Source organism: Bombyx mori, chromosome 16, assembly GCF_030269925.1.
Source record: "Bombyx mori chromosome 16, ASM3026992v2".
NCBI lineage: Eukaryota > Metazoa > Arthropoda > Insecta > Lepidoptera > Bombycidae > Bombyx > Bombyx mori.
Window position 1 is genome coordinate 950,634 of NC_085122.1, and position 24,868 is coordinate 975,501.

The 24,868-nt window shown below is 36.4% G+C and overlaps 3 protein-coding genes and 1 long non-coding RNA gene across 5 annotated transcripts in view; 3 read left to right on the top strand and 1 right to left on the bottom strand.

Moving 5' to 3' along the window:
- LOC101740827 (vitellogenic carboxypeptidase) overlaps positions 1-24,868 on the top strand; it is a 281,799-nt gene that overhangs the window by 201,561 nt on the left and 55,370 nt on the right. The gene's annotated exons all lie outside the window — the stretch shown is intronic.
- Positions 385-14,335, bottom strand: LOC101741395 (crossover junction endonuclease EME1). Its single transcript, XM_004928948.4, has 9 exons — positions 14,147-14,335; positions 13,363-13,496; positions 12,429-12,602; positions 11,203-11,375; positions 10,075-10,148; positions 2,612-2,717; positions 1,811-1,893; positions 791-903; positions 385-590 (listed from the first exon to the last, which is right to left on the bottom strand). Exons 2-9 carry the CDS (start codon positions 13,396-13,398, stop codon positions 435-437), a joined length of 915 nt encoding a protein of 304 aa, XP_004929005.1. The 5' UTR covers positions 13,399-13,496; positions 14,147-14,335; the 3' UTR covers positions 385-434.
- On the top strand, positions 15,977-18,207 carry LOC134200291 (uncharacterized). Its single transcript, XR_009975119.1, has 2 exons — positions 15,977-16,399; positions 17,709-18,207. It is a non-coding gene; the product is annotated as an uncharacterized LOC134200291 (long non-coding RNA).
- Positions 18,609-24,868, top strand: part of LOC101746437 (nucleoredoxin) — a 44,323-nt gene continuing 38,063 nt past the window's right edge. The window contains exon 1 of the mRNA XM_004929056.5: positions 18,609-19,395. Within this exon, the coding sequence (XP_004929113.2) occupies positions 19,036-19,395 (360 nt within the window). The 5' untranslated portion in view covers positions 18,609-19,035. The remainder of the gene's footprint in view (positions 19,396-24,868) is intronic.

Here is a 24,868-nt window from a genome sequence, read left to right on the forward strand (position 1 = left end):
AAAACCAATCCCGCACTTAACTCCTCGCGCTCCCGCCAAAAAATCGAACCTTTTTTTATTACTAAAAATCATCATGCAAAGGAATCCTTGCAAGGAAAAAGAGCATCCTTGGCCATCTACTTATTTATTTATTTAAAAAAGAGTACTGCCACATCACAAACATTTACTACATAAACAGTCTCAAATATTAAGTGTATAATCTATGATAAACAGTAATATATTTTAGCAGCAGACTAATTTCATGGTTTTACGAGTAAAGAATATAAAATGATAGTAATGGATAGAAAATACTGCAAAAAGTGCAGGTTTCTATGGGTGTGATAAATTAGGTGATAAATCCTAAACAACGAGTATATCGATTTAATTCCGATTAAAAGGCTGTAATTTATGTAATAATTTATGTAATAATTTATTTAATAATAAATACTTATAAATCAATCTAACAAAATATCTCCGTCGGTGACTGTGAACAATGTGTGTAATTTCCTGGCAAATTCAGGTCCAATGCGACGCGCCTTTGAACCCGGGACAGCGGTTCTTGATACACCGATGTTCGCCAATTCATTAACACTATCCGGTGAGTTAAGGGACTGAAAAATATTATAATTATTTGCGGTATCTGGGCGTATTCTGTGTAATGAAACAAATAACTCAACTACTATATTTAAATTGTGAATGAATGTTTTTGGTATTATCGACATTCACGTTGTGATGATTATGGACTCCAGTAGCCATTTAAGACCAAAGGGCCTGAAGCCCGTCCAATAAATTTAGACAAAAAAATACATACCTCATACAGGTCAAGCGGAGTTGGATATTTAGCGCACAATGCTCTCGACGTTTCTAAACTGGAATGTGGCAGTACAGCTATCATCTGTTGCCACAGCCGACTGACTCCGTTGCCTGAAACAAAAATCGATTATTAAAGTAAATTCGATTGGCTATTTTTAGTTTGAACTAACCAACGGAATTAAAAATTCACATTGCAATGTACTTGAATGTGAATTTCTAGCTGAAACACGACATCTTAATTATTCATATTTTCTTGCCAGTTAAGATGACTGTTTTTTGAAGACATGTGTGGATGAAGGGGTTAAGTACCATTTATAAGATTTTTGAATGAAGGTGTTTTGTCTGTAAGCCATATTAAACCTTAAAATTCTGGATCTAAAGGCTATTTTTAGAAATTTCATGTGACGAAGGAGTTATGTATGAAAAAAAAGCAAAAGTAACAAAACTTTGTAGCCCGTTTTCTCAAAATTAACAAATCGTATCATATCCCCTTCATCCACTTACGTCTTCAATTATTTATTACACAAACGGTCAACGAACTCACGGCTCACCTGAAGTCAGACGTCTATCAGAGTCCATAGACATCATTAGATAAATGCCGCCATCCACCTTGAGATACGGGTAGGTACCACCGCCCTGCCTATTTCTGCCGTGAAGCAGTAATGCGTTTCGGTTTGAAAGGCCGGGCAGCTGTTGTAACTATACTTGAGACCTTAGAACTTATATCTCAAGGTGGGTGGCGCATTTACGTCGTAGATGTCTATGAAGTCCAGTAACTACTTAATACCAGGTGGGCGGTCAGCTCGTCCACACATCTGAGCAATAAATAAATAAAAAGATATGAGGTCGAAATCAGTTGTATTTTTTTACCAATGCCAGGGGCAGAGCCAAGCCGCTGCCTACAGACGTAGTATTGGCCGTCTCGCCTGCAATTGTGGGCTGCTTCGTGGTGGAACTGCGCAGGGTCGTGGTACACACTGGTACTAGTAATAATTTCTGCCTACCCTATTATTGGTACCTTGTTTGTCGACGGTGACGCATTTCCTGTTTTCTCCCCGCAAGTACAATTCGGATTGCTCGTCGTAAGCGCGCTTCGACATTCTGCAACCGAAATAGCAAATAGTATAGGTATAGTATTTTGACGTCGTCGTGGCTCAAAGGATAAGACGTCCGGTGCATTCGTTTTGAAGCGGTGCACCGGTGTTCGAATCCCGCAGGCAGGTACCAATTTTTCTAATTAAATACGTACTTAACAAATGTTTACGATTGACTTCCACGGTGAAGGAATAACATCGTGTAATAAAAATGAAACCCGCAAAATTATAATTTGCGTAATTACTGGTGGTAGGACCTCTTGTGAGTCCGCGCGGGTAGATACCATCACCTTGCTTATTTCTGCCGTGAAGCAGTAATGCGTTTCGGTTGGAAGAGTGGGGCATTTACGTTGTAGATGTCTACGGGCTCCGGTAACCACTTAACATGAGGTCGGCTGCGGGCTCGTCCAACCATCTAAGCAACAAAAAAGGGTCGCCATTTATCTTATTTTAATATTATTTTTCAATGTTGGCAACGGAATCCGCTCTCATACGTCCAGTGTTCACGCTTACTTTTTTTTTCCTATCTATGCTGATAGCCTTGAGAGGCTATTTCAGCTTCACCCTAACATGTAGATGAGCTCACGGGACTCAAACCGGAGTGTTGCTAACACTGACCCTAGCAAGAGCAGGGCTTCGCAGAATCTACCACCGGATCGGAAACGCGACCCACTGAGAAGATCCAGCGAGAAGCTCAGTGGGCTGTGTCTATGGGTAACGCTTACTTGTACGGCGCCTCGGCTATCGCCTTGGTGTGCTGGACGATCAGCAGTGCCAGTTCGCTCGAGGAGTTCACCAGGACCGTGTCACAGTCGGTCGTCACCAGCAAATCTGGGCAAATATCAAATTTCATTGTATCCATTGACATAATATTCATTGGAATTCTATAGTCTATAGACATATATATGTCATTTGAAAGGGTAGGGTGGTAGACTTCACGATCCAAGTTGGCTGACGGTAGTCACATCGTGATGTGCCGGTACTCATTTATCACTACATGGACAGTACGTTCCTATTTAAATAAAAATGTGTGCGTGTACTAGTGTACACACGTAAGAAGTGAAACTTGTTTATGGCCTTATTTTTCGAAAAATGATCTACATGCAACTTTCTAGAAATTGGTTAAATAAAGTTAAATTAGATAAAGTTTAAACAAAAGGATTTTATTATCATAGACATGAATACAAATAATACAATTATTTCACTTTACCTTTTTGCTACTAAGATTATTACAGCATTTTAATAATACATCTCTTTGATATCATAATACCCTGGTACTTTTCTTCCTATAAATTAATAATAATAGCACGGTCCACGTGGTGTTAAATGGGGTTCCTGAGGTTCGTGAAGTTTGACCCACCTTGAGACATGAGGTCGATTTCTCAAATCCGAAACCATGCTTCAGAACATACCGCCGTTAATTATTAATAAATCTCTTTGCTATCATAATACCCTGGTACTTTTCTTCCTATTATTTTACGTAATAACAGTAATAAATAGCACGGTCCACGTGATATTATTAAGTGGGCTCCCTGAGATTATTGGAATTACAAAATGATTTCCGTAATCCACCTGGAGACATGAGGTCAATTTCTCAAATCGGAATCCATACTTCAGAACATACAGCCGTTAATTAATAAAGAAGGCTGTACGTCAGAGTAAAGTTATAATAATACATCTCTTTGATATCATAATACCCTGGTACTTTTCTTCCTATTATTTTACGTAATAACAATAATAGCACGGTCCACGTGATATTAAGTGGGTTACCTGGGATTATTGCAATTACAAAATGTATTCCGTGACCCACCTTGAGACATGAGGTCGGTTTCTCAAATGCGCATCCATACTTCAGAACATACAGCCGTTAATTAAAAGATGGCGCGTAACGGAAAAATGTGACGCGTAACCGAAAAATGTGACGGTAAATTTTTTTCCAACGCCGATAAGGAAGTTTCACTTCAAAAATACTTTCGAGTCAAAAGAAGATCTGGGAGGATTATTCCGGTGGATTAACATTGAAATTGAAAGAATGGAAATAAAATAATGTCGAATTAGCAATTTTAGTCAAAAATTCTTAGTTGCTTGTTAATTAGTTAATAGGTTTGTGTTGTTGTTAATAGGTTTAAGAAAACTATTAAAGATCATCTGTGCAATAAAGCTTACTATAAAGTCAATGATTATCTAGAAGATTGCACAAAGTGGGAATGAGTTGCTCGCTCCAAGCATTTCAATATTGTAGTAATTGTTACATTATAATACTCATTGTAAAAAATTAATATTTAAAAAAAAATCTAATATTAAAAAATAAATAAATAATAATTTCATATGTAAAAAAAAAAAAAAAGACATGCCCGCTGAGTTTCTTGCCAATTCTTCTCAGGACGGAGGCTAGTTCTTGTGAATTGGCGGTAGTTTTTTTGACGTTCAACAAGTATGTACCTTCATTTATGTTGAATAAAAATTTTTGATTTGATTTGATTTGATTTGAATTTACTCGTCGAGCCCTTCGTCGCAAGCGACGTGTTCGACGAGAACGGTGACCGGTGCTTGAAGCACCGTCAGTGGATCGGGAGGATCCGAGATGACGTGTTTGGGGCGACGTCAAATCAAATCAAATCAAATCAAATCAAAAAATTTTTATTCAACATAAATGAAAGTACATACTTGTTGAACGTCAAAAGAACTACCGCCAATTCACAAGAACTAGCCTCCGTCCTGAGAAGAATTGGCAAGAAACTCAGCGGGCATGTTTTTTTTTTTTTTTTTTAATAAATTATTATTTATAAATTTTTTAATATTACATTATTTTTTTTAAATATGAGTTTTTTACAATGAGTATTATAACGTAACAATTACTACAATATTGAAATGCCCGGAGCGAGCAACTCATTCCCACTTTGTGCAATCTTCTAGATAATCATTGACTTTATAGTAAGCTTTATTGCACAGATGTTCTTTAACAGTTTTCTTAAACCTATGTATATGTAGGTTCTGAACATCTTGTGGAATTTTGTTGTACAGGCGCACAGACAAACACCCGAATGAATTTCGTATCTTATGTAACCTACTCATCGGCACAACAAGCTTGTGTTTGTTCCTAGTATTTCTATTATGTATGTCCGACTTTTTAGGAAACTCCTCAATATGTTTACGAACATACATCAAATTTTCAAAAATGTACTGGGATGGCATAGTGAGAACTTTAATTTCTTTAAATTTCTCCCTCAGGGATTCCCTTGAGTGCATGTTATAAATAGCGCGTATAGCTCTTTTCTGCAGAATAAATATCGTTTCTACATCGGCCGCATTGCCCCATAGCAAAATGCCATAGGACATGACACTGTGGAAGTAACTAAAGTAAACTAAACGAGCCGTGTCCGCGTTTGTTAACATTCTAATTTTTTTTACTGCGTATGCTGCAGAGCTGAGCTTACTCGCCAATTTATGAATATGAGGTCCCCATTGCAGTTTGGAGTCCACTGTTATACCAAGAAATACGGTTGACTCAACAAGCTCCAATGATTCCTCAGAAACAATTACATCACTATCCACTTGTCTCACATTTAAAGATGGTTTAATACATTTTAAAGTAAATTTAATACATTTAGTTTTCTTACTATTCAATAATAGGTTATTGATACGGAACCAATGAACCACACACGAAATCGCATCATTCACTTCGTCATAGACTTGTAATTGTCGTTTAATTTTAAATAATAAAGATGTATCATCTGCGAATAATACGACCTCGTGTCGGGACTCAATAAAACTAGGTAAATCGTTTATATATATTAGAAATAAAAAAGGACCCAAAATGGAACCCTGAGGTACACCCATTTTCAACAAGGTACCTGAAGATCTATTACCTTTCACATCTACTGTTTGTATCCGTCCTGATAAATAGGAAGTAATAAGTTCCAATGCACCATCCCTAATACCATAGTGATGTAGTTTCCTCACCAATGTTTCATGTTCAACACAGTCAAATGCTTTGGATAAGTCACAGAAAATTCCAAGACAATCATGTGATTCCTCCCAAGATTTAAAAATATTTTTGACTAGATAAGCACCTGCATCAGTTGTAGAGCGACCCCTGGTAAACCCGAATTGTTTATTATGAAGCAGGTTATTTGAATTAAAATGTTCTAAAAGTTGTGTCAAAATTATTTTTTCAAAGATTTTACTCAACGTAGGGAGTACTGAAATAGGTCTATAGTTAGAGGGGTCATCAGTACTACCAGATTTAAAAAGAGGAATCACTTTACTATGTTTCATTAAGTCAGGAAATACACCACACCTAATACAATCATTAAAAATACTAGCAAGATGAGGAGCAATAATGTCTATTACAGACTTCAAAACCTTTACTGATATTCCCCACAAGTCAGCTGTATTTTTTACATTAAGGCTATTAAAACTTTTTATTATATTGCTTGAATTAATTTCCTTAAATTTAAAAATTTCATTACATTTGTTGACATGTTTATGCAATAATATTTCAGCTGCTGTGGGGGATGAATTTAGAGAAGTGGTAGTTGAAACTGGAATGTCAGAGAAAAACTTTTCAAAAGCATTAGCCACATCTTTATGACTAGTTACCAATTTATCATCTATTTTTAATGAGAATTCTTGGTGACTATTTCTGACTTTTCCACTTTCTCTACCAATGATGTTCCAAGTCATCTTTATCTTGTCAGGGGCATTTTTTATTAAATCACTTAAATGTAAAGATTTTGCCGTTAAACAAACTTTTCTAAATACTTTTGAATAGTTCCTGACATATTGATGAAATGTTTCATCATTATTATAGGCTTTTTGAGAGTACAGATCATATAACTTTTTTCTACTTTTGTACACTCCGGTGGTGGCCCACTCGCTGAACACTGTTTTGTTTTTTAATGTTACAGTTTTAGGAATAAATACATCAGCAAAGACCAAATTAATTCTCTCAAACATATTCTGGTATGACAAATTTGGGTTATGGTTATAAATAATTTCTGAATGTTCTTGCTTAATATTTTTTCTAAACTTCTCAATTCGTTTTTTATTAATAGGAACAATCACAAGAGTATTTTTATCTATAGAATTGATATTAGATTCAAAAGACACAAATTGTCCACTATGATCTGATGTTAACTGATTAATATTTTTTTTGTTAATCGGTGTTACATTTGTAAATATGTTATCTAAACATGTTGCCGATGTGGTCGTTGTCCTAGTAGGCTCTAAAAATAAATTTGGGAGGTTATATGACTTTAACAGTGTTCTGAATCTAATAGTGGTATTTGTGTTTTCTAAAAGATTAATATTAAAATCACCACATACAAAAATTTGTTTATTAGAAACAGAAAGCTTCAGCAATGCATTTTCCAAAATATTTTCAAAAGAATCATATAACGCATCAGGAGGTCTGTAGACGCAGACAACAATGAGGTGCTCAAGCTCAACACAGGAAATTTCAATAATTCTCTCAACAGAGAGGGCCACTACATCCTTTCGTTCCTTACATTTCAAACATTTACTAACGAGAATCAGTGAGCCACCGCGAATAGCGTTCTCTCTGCAGAAGGAACTTGACAACTGGTGATCATTAAAATTAAACAATAATTCATAATTTCTAAACCAGTGCTCAGTAACACAGAATATATTAATATTATGCATATTTAAAAACATTTCAATTTCTAGCTCTTTACCCATCATCCCTTGTAAATTTTGATGCACCAAATTGAATATGTTAATAATTGAAACGTTAACGTCTTTTGATGGGTATAATCTAGTTGTATTAATTGATTTGTAATTGCAAGAGTGTGACTCCTTTGTCTTATCAATTAATTTAAATTGGAAGCAGATTCCAAAGTCTTAAAACATGTCAAATTTTTTTCCTGCTCAATAGAAGCAGGTATTTTTTTAGCTAAATTTATAGCTAGGAAATTGTGTATAAAATACTGTAGCGATGTTGCTACTTGTCTAAAATTTTTATTACTTAATTTAAATAAGTCATTTTTTGATGTCCTTAAATTTCTAAAATTTATTATATTATTTATGTCTATTAATTTAAATGCATATTTTTTGGATGTCAAGGTGCAGTTATTATTATCAAAAGCATTATAAATTGCATTATTAATATTAAATCTAATTTTGTTTTCTGTCGGTAAGTCTTGCAAGTAAGCAAAAGTGAACATAATAAGTTTTTTAATATTTAACATATTAACTTTTTCAACATAATGCAAAATTTGTTTTTGGTTAACGTTTTCTCTCCTCCCTAACATAATTATTATGACAGTGTTTAGACAATGTGTGGTATTTAAAATCTTATCAAATATTTGTGCTGGATTAGCACCTGGCATACAGTAATTAATCACATGTTGTCCAAAACAAAGGTCATGTAATGCCACACCCATCTGTTTCCCCAGCTCATCACTAAAAATTTTAATTTTAATTTTGTCTTCTCTAGAAACTTGTGAAGATGCAGTAGTAGGTATACAGATAGGTGCTGCCTTCACAATATCATTGGTTTGAGACTCTAGCACTGAAAGAGTAGACACATTATGTTTTTGAATTTCAACATGTGGTAGCTCCTGACAACCCGATGCAGAGCATTTACATTCAGCGTACTGCATTGTCAAAGAGTCAAAACGCTGTTGATTATAATTACAAGTATCAATTAAATTGTCCATTGCCAACACATGCTCACTAATGTCCCTCTGTGCTAGTTCATAGTTTAATGTAATGTTCTCTAAACTTGACTTTAAATTGTTTATTTGTGTAGATAAACATTCTATTTCTTCCAAGTGTTTGTGATGAATTTGTTGACTCTGTTCAGTCAATACAGCAACCTGGTGTGAAAGTGAAGTTCTCTGCTTGCAAATGAGCTTGATGTAATCCTGAGACTTGTAATTTCTCAATTTACGTTGAGTCTTATATATTAATTTATTAATTTTAACATATTTCCTTACTTTATTTTTACTTAAAACTAACTGGGAGCGCTCTGAGGTCTCTGCATCACTACCAGTCAGATCAATAGTAGTTATGTCAAAATTCAAGGCAGTATCTACAGCAACCAAAGAGGGTTCGCTCTTAACCAGTTCCGAATATAAGCTCTGAGGCTGCTGTTCCTTAAGTTTACATAGCTCTGACCGCAAGTCAGAAATACAATCATCAGCCTCAGCCAATTTATGTCTCAACTCAGCGGTGATTTTCAATGAATCACAAAATTCATCACTGCATTGAGAAAAGGTGTTAATCGTATCCTGCAACTTCTGGTTGGTCTCAAGAGCTTCACTGTGTTCAATGAAGAGCTGAGACAATTGTTTTTTAAGGTCAGTATTCTTAGAGATGACTGACAGCATCTCCTCTTCATTTTGTTCACTTTCTTGTAAAAGTATATCATATTTTTCGCGAGTATTTTTTAATTGTTCTAAAGCAATACGAAGCTGTTCATCAACCTGACGAGATTTGATGCTGCGAGTCATCATTTTAAAATAAATTACAATAAAGTATGTAAAGAAAATTTACGAAGTTGCCGGTCAGATTACCCTCAAATTACAAAATATTACACACTCACCAAGCAATATTATAACGTTAACAATCAATTAAATAACGTTTTAAAGCACTATTTATAATATAGTTTACTTATTTATACACCTTTAACACTACTTTGATATGTTGCAATGATATTATGAAGTGTTAGTTTATTTTTAATTAATTTATTTACGGGAGCAGAGAAATCGAACCGAACACCTCTATCGTCGACTGTTTACCATTCTGTCCGCAGGATCGGGAATATAGTTACCGGCGGTCACGATGAGAGGGTTCTCGTGTCGTGCCGCTTTATCGCACACATCCATTGAACGAGTGCTAGTTAGTGTAGGCTAGCATAGTTTAAATTTCAATCCAATTCGTTTAAAAATCCAATATTTTATATGTATATATTTTTGTGCTTAAACTCTCTGTACCTAAGAAATAGAAACAGTAAAATTTTGCGTTATTCGAGCACAACGGCAAACACTTTTCTTTGAAACAAATAATTACAATCTGATATATTACATTACAAAACATTAAACAATGTATATAGCAATCAAGCGTTTTAATTTAGATATGGATGGATACACAATGAATGCACATCGGGAGACAACAGCACAGTGGCCTAGCGATTTGTACTCCCCTCCCCTCCCCCCCCACTTACCGGTAATAGCGAGCTCCAAATCAAGTTCCCCGATCAGTTTCCGGCTGCTGTTCATTGTCTTGCGGCCGCACGACCTGCGGACACAAGCACGCGCGCTCAGCACCCGGGGCTCACTCGGGACCTGCACTGGTGGTAGGACCTCTTGTGAGTCCGCGCGGGTGGGTACCACCACCCTGCCTATATCTGCCGTGAAGCAGTAATGCATTTCGGTTTGAAGGGTGGGGCAGCCGTTGTAACTGTACTGAGACCTTAGAACTTATATCTCAAGGTGGGTGGCGCATTTACGTTGCAGATGTCTATGGGCTCCAGTAACCACTTAGCACCAGGTGGGCTGTGAGCTCGTCCACCCATGTAAGCAATAAAAAATAAAAATAAAACTCGGTCCCCGGGGGACAGCCAGTCCCCCGTCCCTCGGGGCGCGCTTGGGGACTTCGGGAGCCAGCTCGGTGCAGCCCACGCGTTACATATCTGCCCTCCAAACATTCATTTGTAAATTTATAATACACTAGCTGCTACCCGCGGCTCGCTCGTGTGTTCAAAAAAGACGGACGAACAAACACTCATTTCTAACGTTAGTATGAATATCGTTCAGATTTCATTTATCGACTTATGAGTATTACATACATTATATAGGTATTATATAATTATATTATATACATAATGTTTATAGATACAAATACTCGTACTTAAATAAATACATATACATAAATATATACATATCAAAATGTGAATCTGAAGTCGTCGTGACCTGAAGGATAAGAGGTCCAGTGCATTCGTATCTAGCGATGCACCGGTGTTCAAATCCCGCAGGCGAATACCAATTTTTTCTAATGAAATACGTATTTAACAAATGTTCACGGTGAAGGAATAACATCGTGTAATAAAAATCAAACCCGCAAAACTATAATTTGCATAATTACTGGTGGTAGGGCCTATTGTGAGTTCGCACGGGTAGGTACCACCACCCTGCCTGTTTCTGCCGTGAAGCAGTAATACGTTTCTATGTCTTCATAAACACGATACTAATCAACCATCCTAGTTGAGCAGTACCGATACCGGCTCCAGTGCCGAGGGAGAGGACGCAACCAGAGACCAGATACTACACTCGAGCGCCGGCTCTAGACTCACTTGAAGTAATCGTTGACGCCGAAGACGACGAGAGTCAACGCGGCGCCGGCCAGGTCCCGCACGCGGCGCACGTGCGCGCCCAGCGACCCCGCCCGCACGTGCCGAGCCGCCTCCTCCGCAGTACACACGTACAGCGCCAGCGAGGCGCGCTCGCTCTGCGGGCTTAGCTTCGCCTGAAGACAAAACTTTTTTTTTATTGCTTAGATGGGTGGACGAGCACAGCCCACCTGATGTTAAGTGGTTACTAGAGCCCATAGACATTTACAACGTAAATGCGCCACCCACCTTGAGATATAAGTTCTAAGATCTCAGTATAGTTACAACGGCTGCACCACCCTTCAAACCGCATTACTGCTTCACGGCAGAAATAGGCAGGGTGGTGGTACCTAACCGCGCGGACTCACAAGAGGTCTTACCACCAGTAATTACGCAAATTATAATTTTGCGGGTTTCATTTTTATTACACGATGTTATTCCTTCGCCGTGAAGTCAATCGTGAACATTTGTTGAGTACATATTTCATTAGAAAAATTGGTACCCGCCTGGGATTCCAACATCGGTGCATCGCTCAACACGAATGCACCGGACGTCTTATCCTTTAGGCCACGACGACTTCTGAATCGTAATCGTCAACTTTCATTAAGTTCCTCTTTTGCAAACGGCTAAAGACATCTGTCTCGAGCATACCTATACATACTCATATTTTTCAAAATCCATCCTAAAGCCAATATGGACATATGACATGCAGCTCTGGGGAACTACCAGCAATAGCAACATTACATAAGCTACATACATAAGCTTTCGAAATTATTGCGTTAATACGTCATACATGGTGGTTAATACGTCTGATGCTGAGTGTACTTGTATTGTGTGTGTGTTCTCAACACCCATAAATAAACTAAAAAAAAAATTAAATTTGTCAATAGCTACTAAACAAAAAACATAAAGAAACTTGTTCACCAAACAGAGGATAATAAAGCACTTAAATGATATGCTTAATTTATTTTTAAGAACTGAACAACAAGATATTGATAACAGGATTTATTTATAATTGAAAATATAAATAAAAATTTACGAAAATCAAATCTAAGTAGTTAAAAAAAGAAGACAGTGATTTGTCATATCTATGTGACTTTCCTTTTCTACGTAAAAATAATATAAATAGATATTTATTCATTTTAGGTCTACTTGTTTGTGTTGTCATCAATAGATCATAAATAACATACCAGTCCATCATCATTGATCAAGGTCTGCGGCACCTGCCTGCTCCACATAACCAAAGCAGGGTCGCAGATACTTGATGTGGTTATGAGATGGGCAGACGCAGAAGTCACCTCCCGTGAGACGTCCGCCATGTACCAAGCTTCAGCTAGCACAGGATGAATCTCCACGTACATATACTAAAGGGGATATTAAGAGCAAAATTAATGTAATTAATATCTACGAGGTGAAGTCTTAGTTTTCTGGAATGTGAGAAGTTTTTTAAGTTGTATATAGTCACTTTTTTTTCCTACCTATGCTCGTAACCTTCAGTGGTTATATCGGTGTTAGCGTGTAGATGAGCTCTCGGGGCTCAACCAGGAGGTTGCTAACACTGGCCTTAGCAAGAGCAGTGCTTCGCAGAATCTACCATTGGAAAAATGTTCCGGTGAGAAACTCAGCGGGCTAAAAAAGCCAACATCACGTGGCATCCACAGGCGGTCACCTATCCATTTATTGACCACACCCAGTTTTGCTGGACTTTGGTGATCGAATGAGAACTGGTGTATTCAACATGGTATGGACGTTGCCAGTTCATAGTCACAATGCAGTCATTACCAGTGTGTAGGTACTTCTCTTCGAAAAGCCAAAGAAATTGTGACATATATTGTTAAATATGATCAAAACTTAACACAAAGTTTTTGACAAGGTTGAAGACTCAACTGCATTATAAATTGCAAGCTGGTCAGCTGTATATTTTTTTAAATTACACGAAACAGACCAGGCCCTCATTTATACTGGGCTAATAATGACCTTATTTATACTTAGATAGTCTATTTTACATTTTGCTTCATTAGAATATCAAATTTTGACAACCTTGAGGCTAAGGACAGAGAAAGAGTTCAATTAATTCTGTTAATGATGGAAATCATTTTAATTTCATCATATTACTATCATTACCTTCATACATTCTCCTGGCTTATAAATCTTATTCATCTTTTTGTCCGCAAGTTTTATGTATCGATCTTCAATCTACCTGGTTTTCTGACTATTTGTTTCCCTCAATTGTGCTTTGTGCCGTATCTTTGCATTCCCTGGAAATTAGAAAATTCAAATGGTACTTTAGCTTATTTTAGAAAAGCCTGCTGAAAACAAAAATACATCATTTACTTTGTAATGAGAAAGCTAGAAATGCATAGCTATTAATGTATGTATGTACACGGATAGCAAAAATAAAACCGGACACAGACAAAAACAAACTAGAATTCAGGTAAACTAGTTTGTCAGCTCCTAGTGTCCTTTCCCACAGCCACAGCTTTCATTCTATTTGAATTTCTAAAACATTAGTTGTGTAGATTTTACAACTGTACAAAGTTTCTAAGCAATTAAATTAATACTACAAAAACCAATAAAAAATAGAACAAATAATTAATAAGTGGTGGAAAAGTAAATCTGAGGCTATGGACCTATGGACCTCATCAAGGGTTTTTTTATGCGATAAAAAAAGCAATTTCAAAATTGAGCTGTAGCCAATTCAGTTTTCTACGAAATTGAATAGTAACTCGCTGTAACTATACTGAGACCTTAGAACTTTTATCCCAAGGTGAGTGGCGCGTTTACGTCGTAGATGTATATGACTCCAGTAACCACTTAGCAGCAGGTGGGCTGTGAGCTCGTTCACCCATCTAAGCATTCTATAAAAAATCATTAATGTTTACACAAGGGCTAAGGCTAGCCGTTGTACCTTTTCTCAATACTGTAAAAGATAATTCTACTTATGGTGATATTGTATCGCTACATGAACTGTCGTCATAGATAATACACTTAATATTTAAGAGCTGCCTTCCAGATTTATTATAAATTTACTATCCGTTTTTAAGAGAAAACGAATTTTTGCACAAATTATAGTCGTTCATAAGTTTAAAATTACAGATTAATGATTATACACTAGACATACTAGGTATTCAGATATGTATCTAGTATCATTTTGTATAATGATACTATGGGGATCGCAATCCGAACTCTATTATTCAAAACATCTAAAAAAATATTGTCATTTAAATTGTAATTAACCAATGAATTTTTCTAGTGAATTTATCTCAGTCAGTAGAAAATAGAAATTCGATTTTGTTCGGTTGCGGATACAATGTGAATAGAATTAACTTCATTACACTTTTTTTGGGTTCTATTTATTGTGAACTTAAAATTAAAACTACGAATGAAGTGAATGGATTCGAATAGGTGAACTTTAAATTTATTTACATAAAATCACTCGATAGATCGCTATAAAATCCGCAAATATATTAACTAGTGTAATAACTAATCATAGAGCATCACCATTTATTTTTGCCACAATGTACTGCGTTTCGGTCTGAAGAATGGAACAGCTATTAAACTATACAAATGAAACGTAGATCTCACGTCTCAAGTACGTACTTGCACTTGTACGTACAACCCAAAGACGTCTTTGGGTTCCGGTAACCCTAATTATGTGCTTAAGTCTGAAATATTTTTTTTTATTTTTTTTATATCCTCGATGGTTGGACGAGTTCATAGCCCACCTGATGTTAAGTGGTTACTGGATCCCATAGACATCTACAACGTAAATGCGCCATCCACCTTGAGATATAAGTTCTAAGGTCTCAAGTATAGTTACAACGGCTGCCCTACCCTTCAATCCGAAACGCATTACTGCTTCACGGCAGAAATAGGCAGGGACCCGCGCGGACTGTAGGAATAAATTCGTACAATAAAACAATCTACACCATTTCATACTTTCGGTTCCCATCAAGGTTGGATAATTTAAAATTAGTGGATAATCTATGTCGTTAGCCCTGACATAACTGATAACTGACTTTTTGGCGGGAACGCGAGGAGGGAAGTTGTATGATTTGTTTTATTTTGTCTATTTAGTGTTTCTTCAGGTTTAAATGTGTAATAATGGTGGTTTATTAACTGTTTAATATCTGTGAAAGTGCACAAATGTGGGAAAATGAAACAAAGCCGCTGGACGTAACTTCTCAGGATCCTCCAAAAAGTCCACTGAAAAAATCTTAGTAAATGACCATCATTTTACTGAGATTATATTCATCCTATATCATCTCAATTCATTTCATTTAATTTCATCCCAGTTGATTAATGTCTCAAATTAATCATCTTCATTTCATTTCAATCCATAATATCATTTTTCATAAAAATCTGAATATAAATTAAAATAAGACATGACTTAAAGGTCTTAGTTACCAGGTCATAAAATCCCTTAAAAAAAATAACTGATAACTCTTTTTTGGCGGGAACGCGAGGAGTGAAGTTTTGTGATTTGTTTTCTTTTGTCTATTTAGTGCGTCTTCAGGTTTAAATGTGTAATAACGGTGGTTTATGAACTGTTTATTAACTGTGAAAGTGTACAAATGTGGGAAAATAAAACAAAGCCGCTGGACATAGCTTCTCGGGATCCTCAAAAATTCCACTGAAAAAGTCTCCGTAAAGAACCACAATTTTACTGAGATTATATTTCATCCCTTGACATTTCATCTCATTTCATTTAATTTCATCTCAGTTGATTAATGACTCAAATTAATCATCTTCATTTCATTTCATTTCACTCCATCACTATCATATTTCATAAAAATAAGAATATAAATTAAAACAAGACTTGACCTAAAGGCCTTAGTCACCAGGTCATATAATACCTTAATTTTTTTTAACTGAAAACTGACTTAAAAATTTATGTAGTCATAGATTATCTAGATTATACACTTATTTAATATAGTGAACATTAACGGTCGAATAAAAGTATAAAATTAATTTATACTTAAAATAGATTTAAAAGTACATGTATACCTGCATATTTTATTATCAGTAAATATAAGCTGCATTGAGCGAAAAACATCTTCACGATTACTCATTCCCGAATGAGAAAAAAAATCTTCGTTAAATTTATAGTTCACTCTATGGATTCACTAAAATATCGTCACCCCATAATACAAGACATTATGTACGTATATGAAGCTTTTAGATCCCGATAAAACTTTTAAAACTGCATTTATTAATAAAATATGAGATCATTTGACAAACGAAACTACCTACTTACTGCGTAGAGTTATCGATTTCCCGTAAAGCTGTCTTATAAATCATTCATTATAGGGCTGTAGCGCTTTCAGCGCTGGATCACAACGAGCGTTTCTCTTTTATTCTTTAACTTTCAGACACAAATACAATTTTTACTCTCGTATATGTTTTTGTATAAAACTAGAAAAGCACAATTTCAGTAGGAACCTAACTTCCTACTAACTCAACATTTAAGTATAAATACAATAGTAGTTAAGTCAGACGAGAGATAATGTTCCTAAATCCGAAACCTCAATAAACTAGTAGCCAAATTCAAGCAGAAAAATGTATTCATTCAAGTTCTAATAATGTACCTATTTTCAATACAATTTTCGTTGTAATTTCGGGCACGCCACATGCTATCTTTCCGATATTAAATTACAACCTTGCAAAGATTGCGGCCTTTTCAGCATTTGACAGTAGCGAATTTAAACGTATATTTCTGCGTTGTAACTATACTTGAGACCTTAGAACTTATATCTCAGGGTGGGTGGCGCATTTGCGTTGTAGATGTCTATGGGCTCCAGTAGCCACTTAACACCAGGTGGACTCTGAGCTCGTCCACCCATCTAAGCAATTAAAATAAAATAAAACGTTTCAAAGCTATAAAATGATAGCCATTCCTGCCTAGTTCAGTTCCTAAATTACTTTTAAAATTGAATAACAGTTGAATTTTCATATTTTTTTTGGGTCTTTTTAATTTCGCAAAATCGTTAGTCAGAAAACTTTTTGATATCTATAAAACTGCTAGGAAAAGAGAAAGATTCAATTTTTTTTATTTGGCCTTTGAAGATAACTTATTTGATTGTTTTTTTTTATTTGATTTGATTTGATTTGATTTGATTTGACACCAGCTGCCCGTATGCTTAGTGCAAGTTTTTTTAACTTTCTCGATAGCGTAAAAGTTAACCCAATTTTGTATGCAGTTGGAACAGCGACCCTAGCGGTAAACGATCCCATTCCATACAAATATCAGCTAACTTTTACGCCATCGAGAACGTTAGAAAGCTCGCACTAAGCACACCGGGCGCCAATAAGCAAGCTGAATGCAGGAAACGTTGGAGCAAGCTGGTGCAGAAACTAGACCAAGGTGGTCACGACTCTCAGTAATGAGGAAGTGACGAAGCAGAAGAAGATTTGATTGTGTCGGTAAAATCGCCTACAAAAAAGATTCAAAGTGTAATAAAAAGTTTCAGATTCTCGGAAACAATTTCAACACACCGCGCTTAAACATTATAAAGAGGCACTTTGGATGTCAGCGCTGCATCGCTGTATTCGAACAATTTGAATAACGTTAATAAAATTTGGACATGCGTGTTACACTATGTCACTTTCCCGCCGTTTATAAAGGATTACACGGAGATTTTTCATGGCCTCGCTCCAACTTATAATATAAACATATAATATAACAATATAATATGAACATATAGTATAAACAAACATAATAATTATTCATTTTCTTGAAGAAATCCTTTTTTGTAATTCACTAACAGTCTATGAGATAAAGAATTTGAAAAATTTAAAATATACCTATTAGATTATCGCATTTGTTATTTATTACTATTAGGTACATCTTCGTGTCTTCGAGCCCTATTTCAGCCACAGCAAACCAATGGACATTAACAAACACTCCCAACAATTGCGTATTTATGTTATGTAATGTACACAATGTTCGAAATAAACGGCTTTTATGAATTATGACCTAATCGTTATTGAGACTTTTCGGTTGTTAAAATTTTAGAATAATTAAAATGAAAATTTTGGGTTCAAAATTAAACTTCCATTCTAAATCACGTCTACCACTAATTTTCTAAAAAATTTCAAAGTATTATGACAATATTCAATATTGTAGAAGTTCAAAATTGCCGTATTCAATATTAGTAATACATAAATTTCTACTAAAGAAAAGTATTTAAGACTTTTGCGCGTACTGTATCGACATCGTTGATATCACGTTCCTAAAATAGGTATTCAAACAAAGCAAGGACTAAACAAAAAATAGGCGTTCAATGCAGCGTACACATACCTTTAAAATATACCTATACCTATACATCCAAAGTGAATATGACACGGATTTTTTGTCCTGCCTGTCTGTTCAAATGTTTGCGTTGTGTCTGTGGCACGGAGGGCTGCCTCCCCCGGCCCTCCTCAGCCTCCTCCACTCTCCAGCCACTAGTCTCGCTTTGTTTACGAATCAGTGTGGCCGTCTCCGTCCCTTGTAAAAACGCCCACGCGTTTCAGATTTATAAATAAAACTGCATCTGACGACATCCTGTAGTGTTGTTTACAAAAGAAATAACATGCCCACAATTGAATTTTGGCTTAAAATAAAAAAATATTTGGAAGGCAAAGTTAGTGACAAATTTCAAAAAAGTTAACAATGTTTCGGCTTTCGTTAACTTGAACGAAAATAAACTAAACGAACGGTAAGCTAGTCGTGCGTTGGAAAATAAACAAATAAACCAAACAGAGACCGCGCTTCGCGAGTAAATTATGGCGATCTTCTGAATTCCGCATCCAATAATGGATTGGCGCGAAAAACTTTTCGGTAAAGTGCTCGTGAAATGCGAATCAGTGTCACAGGGTGGCCAATATGACAACGTGCCGACAGTAGAAGCTTTGAATGATTGTGTGGAGGCAGGCGAAGGTGCTGTGTGCGGTATTTACTTTTCTTTCGCGAACATTAGCGATAATAGTGACGATTTTGGTCTGCGTTTAGAGGAGATTCATAGACGAGTACACCCGCGGCTGCAAGTTGTTCAAGTTGTGTTGTGGGCTCATGTCGGTACACCTGAAGGTCCGGTGGAGAGAGAGGCTGGTTTCTACAAGAGTCTGATGGGAAAGCCGTGGTTTGCTGTGCCCTATCATGATGTGGACATAAAGGTATCAAATATATCTAATTCATTTTTAATAGTTTCTCAAGGCAAACAGAAATGTATTCTTCATCTTTTTGCCCGGGAAACATATCGCTTTCATAAAGTTTCGAACAAATGATAGTTTCAGAATCAATTCCAGATTAAAATGTAATCCTATGTCATTGGGCATGAAAAGTCCTGATTCGTACATCTCAATGGGATATTGTAGTGGGCTTAATATACAAAACAGGAACGGATGCGAAAAAATATCGGTTTTTTTTTTTATATTTTTTTTTTTGCCTTAGGTAGGTGGACGAGCTAAGGTGTTACCGGAGGCCATAGACATCTACAACACAAATGGCGCCATCTACCTACCCTACCACCAGCTGTAGCTATTCTTCCATTAATACCGAAAACGTCCTTGTGGTCGTTCAAGCTGTTTTGAAGCAACAGAGGAAATCGTGAATGCGTCAACCTACCGCTACAATTTGGACGTTATCAAGCGAAGTCACCAATACTATATTCTGAAAATAGTGAGAACAATTTACGACATTTCTTTACCCTTTCTATATAATAGCGTTATTCCGTTTTGTGAACGAGGAAGTTATCTGTTAAGGATTCATCACTCAGTGGTCAATGAATCCGAATCTCAGTCCGGAGAGACGTCGGAATGTGCAATAGAGCCTTCGAAGATGACTGAATTATCAAACTACCCAAATAAATAAATAAAAAACATATACAATTAAAAAGGTTTTCATGTACAACCTTCAACCCTTTCAGCACTGCCTAAGTTCCTTATACATCTGTAGTGCTTTCTCATCAAGTTCATCTCCTACATTAAGCGCTTAATCTCAGGCCAAGATCTTGCTTATCTCTATTACTACCAAAGTCAACATACTTTATTTTATAAACGTATCTACCCTTAACTACAACAACACTAGAATTAAAAAAGAAAAAATCAAATTAAACTTTTTGTTTTTAATTGATATGCTATTTCGATCTTCCATGAATTTATATAAATACTCCGTTCTAATTTCGGAATGAAATATTAAAAACGCATTACTAACATTTACTAACAGCCAAAGAAAGATCTTAATAATTCGTCCGATCTAAAACACTTCTATAAAACGGAAGATTCTCGAAAAAGATTAGCAGTAACCATTCTCGCTTTTAATACTCGCGAAAGAATAAAATCGGAGGAAAAGTATGTTCTAAAGAATCCTTGCATACCGCCCGTTGAAACGTTTCCCTCTAAGGGCTCGCCCTGCTGAGTACCTTTCCTCATCATTGAGAACGTCCACAAAAATCAACGAAAACAGAATACTCACACGAAAAAAAAATCTATTCAATTTACATTTACATTCACGATGTGTTAATATAAAGGTTTTTTTTATTATTCAAAGATTACTGGTGGCCCGGAGGCCTTTCCAGTTTCACCAGGTCAGGTGGGCGAGCAAAAGCTCAGCCAGGAGGGTTATATAAAGGTACTCAATGTTGTAGTAAAAAATCCGAATTGAAATCGCATTGACAATGATCCTAGAATTGTATTTTCTTCAAATCGGCCAAGTCGTAAACAGAATTTAAAAAAAAATTAAGATTTAAACGCGCATTTTTATCGTCATTATGACGTGTCGAATATATTATATTCATAGCCACCGTTGAATGGCAGTCACGATAGATAATATAAATAATATTTACGACTAGCAGATACCGAAGAAAGTACTATAATACCAAGTACTCGATCACCTAGTACCAAGTAAGTTAGGATGTCTAGTCGTCCGTGAGACCACAGTAACTGTAAAAGAGTAATAAAACTAGCTAAAATTCTAATTCTAGAATCAACAACTGATGGTTTATGAAGATTAAAAACATATTATGTAAAATTCATGAAATCCAACCAATGGGCGTTCGTAAATTGACCATCGAATTTCTAAATGTGCTCGAGAATATGAACAAAAATTATGATCGAACAATTTCAAGTAGTACAATATGAAGAGGAGTCAATAATGTAACCAATAATAATACCAATAATGTCAATAATGCCAAGCGAGAAGTAATTTTAAAATTCTTAAATAAATTTAAAAGTCTGAATAAACTGGACCTTCTGTATTATGTTTGCGGCGCGGAGCTGCGTCACTCAGTAGCCATGTATCACCGTAACTTCCCCCCATTTCAAGAGGGGTTTTTTTATATTCGCCCCCATGAAACAGGTGCACCGTCGTTCATTAATAACGGTGTTTTAGGGAGGAAACGCTGGCTTGGGAGCCATTGGTTAAATTAAATTTATAAAAATGAAACAAGGGGCCCATCGCTTGTCTTTTAATCGATTGTATTGAGAAAGCATTCCTTAATATCATTATCTTGTCGATATTATTACTGTTAAGAGCTTGAGCTTAGGATAAATAAATGTTCCACCAAGGTACAACTTAAAACTGTATTAGCACTTAGAACACTTCACAAATACTTTAAAATTTCTCAATTCGCCTCTTCCGCTTCGATTCAGGTGATCCGTTCGCTATTTCACTTCGAGTAGTTCCGATTACTGACTGACTACGTGCTATCTCTGCAACGCTTTTATAGTCGATACGACATCCCTAAAATCGTCGAGAACATTCCTCACAAGTCGATCCCTTTTGATGCGTGCTTCCGCTATCTGATAATAGATGGCGTTGTACTTCTCGAGTATTCTAGATGTTACTAGATCCTTTGGTATTCGTTTCAGCTATTCGGTGATAGATGGCGTTACTCTTGCGGGCGTAACAGTACGATACGTTTACTTCGGTTATACTCTATAACTATTAATGACCATCGTCTAATACGCGTTTCCAAACATCACTTAGACGCCACTTTTTATCAAACCTTCACCGTCTTTTTCGATTAACATTCAAATACGTAATGGATTAAAACAAAAATTAAATGATGATGAGAATTGCTAGATTTCACTGGGCGCTTATGCCGAAGTCCTAATTTGTTGGTGGCCTTGCCTAAAAGTTCATAAAGTACATTTTTTTTGGATGGAAGGACCGCGTCTGGTTCTTCCATTCCAACCTTGCTGCTTGGCTTGAAAGAAAAATACGAGCTCAAAGGTTCAGCTAGAAATGGATGAGCTGCTATTATAATAAGTAACAGTAAACTCGCGTTTCTCAAATTCGATTTCTAAATCTTTTCAAAAAGGTGTTAAATTTTCTTTTTTTTAATCCAATAATACTCGTCAGAACTTAAGTAGTCAGAAATTTCAACAATCGACCGAAGAAAATGCGATCTGTCTTCAAACCATTTATTTCTTCTCGTTCATTCAAATTATTTATTAAGGAGGGGAGATAAAACGTCACTCACTGAACCAGAAATAAAAATATTGACTCGAGAGCAATGAATAATTTAATTCAACGATTTTGTTTATTTACCCGCTGTTATTCAAACACATAATTACGTCATGTTATTTAATAAGTTACTTTTTTACGATTTCATGATGAAAGGTGGCTTTAAAAAAGGTGAGGGATCCTGTGGCGGGTAGCCATCATACAGCGCAAGATATTTGACAGATGCCTGAATCTCTCTTACGACATTTTCAAGATAAGCTTGCATATATACAAGTTTCGAACGACAACATTAGGACCGCCGGTCTACCGAGCAATATCACCCGCTCGGTGGAAGATCTTTCCCTCCGTCGTTATATCTCGTCGTGGCCTAAAGGATAAGACGTCCGGTGCATTCGTATGTAGCGATGCACCGGTGTTCGAATCCCACAGGCGGGTACCAATTTGTCCAATGAAATACATACGTCCACAACACAACACACAACAACTTCAAAAACAAAAATATACCATATTCCGCCACCATCATTGTCAGTAAACAAATCTTCCATTGTTATCAATTCAGTCGAAATCCATTGTTCGCGAATTGCATTGTGCTCTTGATTCCTCGATGATTGATGTCGTTTATTATATGATATCCTGTCGGCTCGTGAAGTTTTATATCTGTGAGTAAAAAATTTGGTGTGCCTTCAGATAACGTAGAGAATGTGCTCCTGACAAAAAGTAATGACTATTATAGTTTTCACAAGTAATCCCTTGCTCGTTCAGGTCTAGAGAAAAAAAAAGGCCTCTTGATTCGCATGATTTTTCTGGACACTCGATAATCTGTGAGTATACATACCTACAAAAATATTACGTTGTCTACAAGACAACGCTTGACCACGGCACATCAGACGCTCCCTGAGCTGCTAAAGCTGGGGGTTGAAAGTTTTACGTCATCCGCCGTACTCACGAAATCTGGCACCGACAGGCTTCTACTTATTCCCAAGTATGGACAACTTATTGGCCGTGAAAAAATTCAATATCTAAGAGTTATTACAAAATGTTCTTGAAGAGTTTGCTTGAGAAGGGATTTGTAAAATTATCGCTGCGTTGTTTATACATCTACAATATATCCCGGGGCGTTTTGATTGATAGAAACAAAAAATATAAACAAAAAAACTTTAACTTTCTGCATTTTTTGTCCTTCCTAATCTAATGGCCTTGAGAGGCCATTTCAGCGTAACCCTAACAAGTAGGTGAGCTCACGGCGCTCAAACCTGACGACGTTGCTAACACTAACCCTAGGAAGACCAGTGCTTCGCAGAATCTACCACCGGATCGATAACGCGACGCATTGAGAAGATCCGGCGAGAAACTCAGTAGGCTGTGTCTGTGGGACTTTCTGCGTACTAAACAGTAATTCCCTAAGTATTATTAAACTAAAACACCACAAGGCTGTCCACTATTTGCTTCCAGCGTATTCTCAAGTAGTTTGGCCTACCGAGGACAAGAAGGCGTAGAGAAGTATAGTGCATCGAGTGACCAATACTTTAAGCTAGACACGACCTTCAGCAATGAAGAAACCGACTATGAAGAAGATTAAAACCTGAGAAGATGTTTTGATAAAACATGTTTAAAAACAACATTATTAAATATCATTTTCGTTTACAAATATACAAACAACTTGTATGTCATGTCCTCTATGTGTAGTCAATGCTCAATCGGGTCTCTCTTCTCTGTCTCAATCGGCACTTGTCTAACTTGCCCGGCAGTAGTCTGTATTCGTAATAATCTACTTCAATCGACGAGTCGGTGGCGTGTTTTGACACGGGACGTGATATGTGTACAATACAGACAGGGCGTTGAATGAACATAAGCATAACTCATTCTGAAAACAAAATCGTGACCGAATTATTTTTGGGTATCTTTTTGACTATATGGCGCAGCCCGATAAGTTGGTTCGATCAAATCCGCACCACACTAAAAACCCGCGGCCAACGATCGGAAACGCTGGAAAGGCACAGCGAAAAATAAAATCCTGTCTAAACATGATGGTCACGACCTTCAGCAGTGAGGAAACAGCGCGAGAGAGAAGAGGATCTTTAGACCAATGCGACTGAAATTACGGGCCGGTTTAAAATTTAGTGCCGGTTTAACCGCTTGTAAATTGTACTGGTAACGATGTTGACCTAAAGGCCTTACCAA

What these genes read in the sequence shown, in the direction of transcription:
- LOC101741395 (XM_004928948.4), bottom strand. Translation starts at nt 13,398, where the DNA reads ATGAATAAGATTTATAAGCCAGGAGAATGTATGAAG. An exon ending in TTTGGAGCTCGCTATTACCG is followed by an intron (nt 2,718 to 10,074) that starts GTAAGTGGGGGG and finishes ATATTTGCCCAG; the next exon opens with ATTTGCTGGTGACGACCGAC. An exon ending in ATAGCCGAGGCGCCGTACAA is followed by an intron (nt 1,894 to 2,611) that starts GTAAGCGTTACC and finishes TTTCGGTTGCAG; the next exon opens with AATGTCGAAGCGCGCTTACG.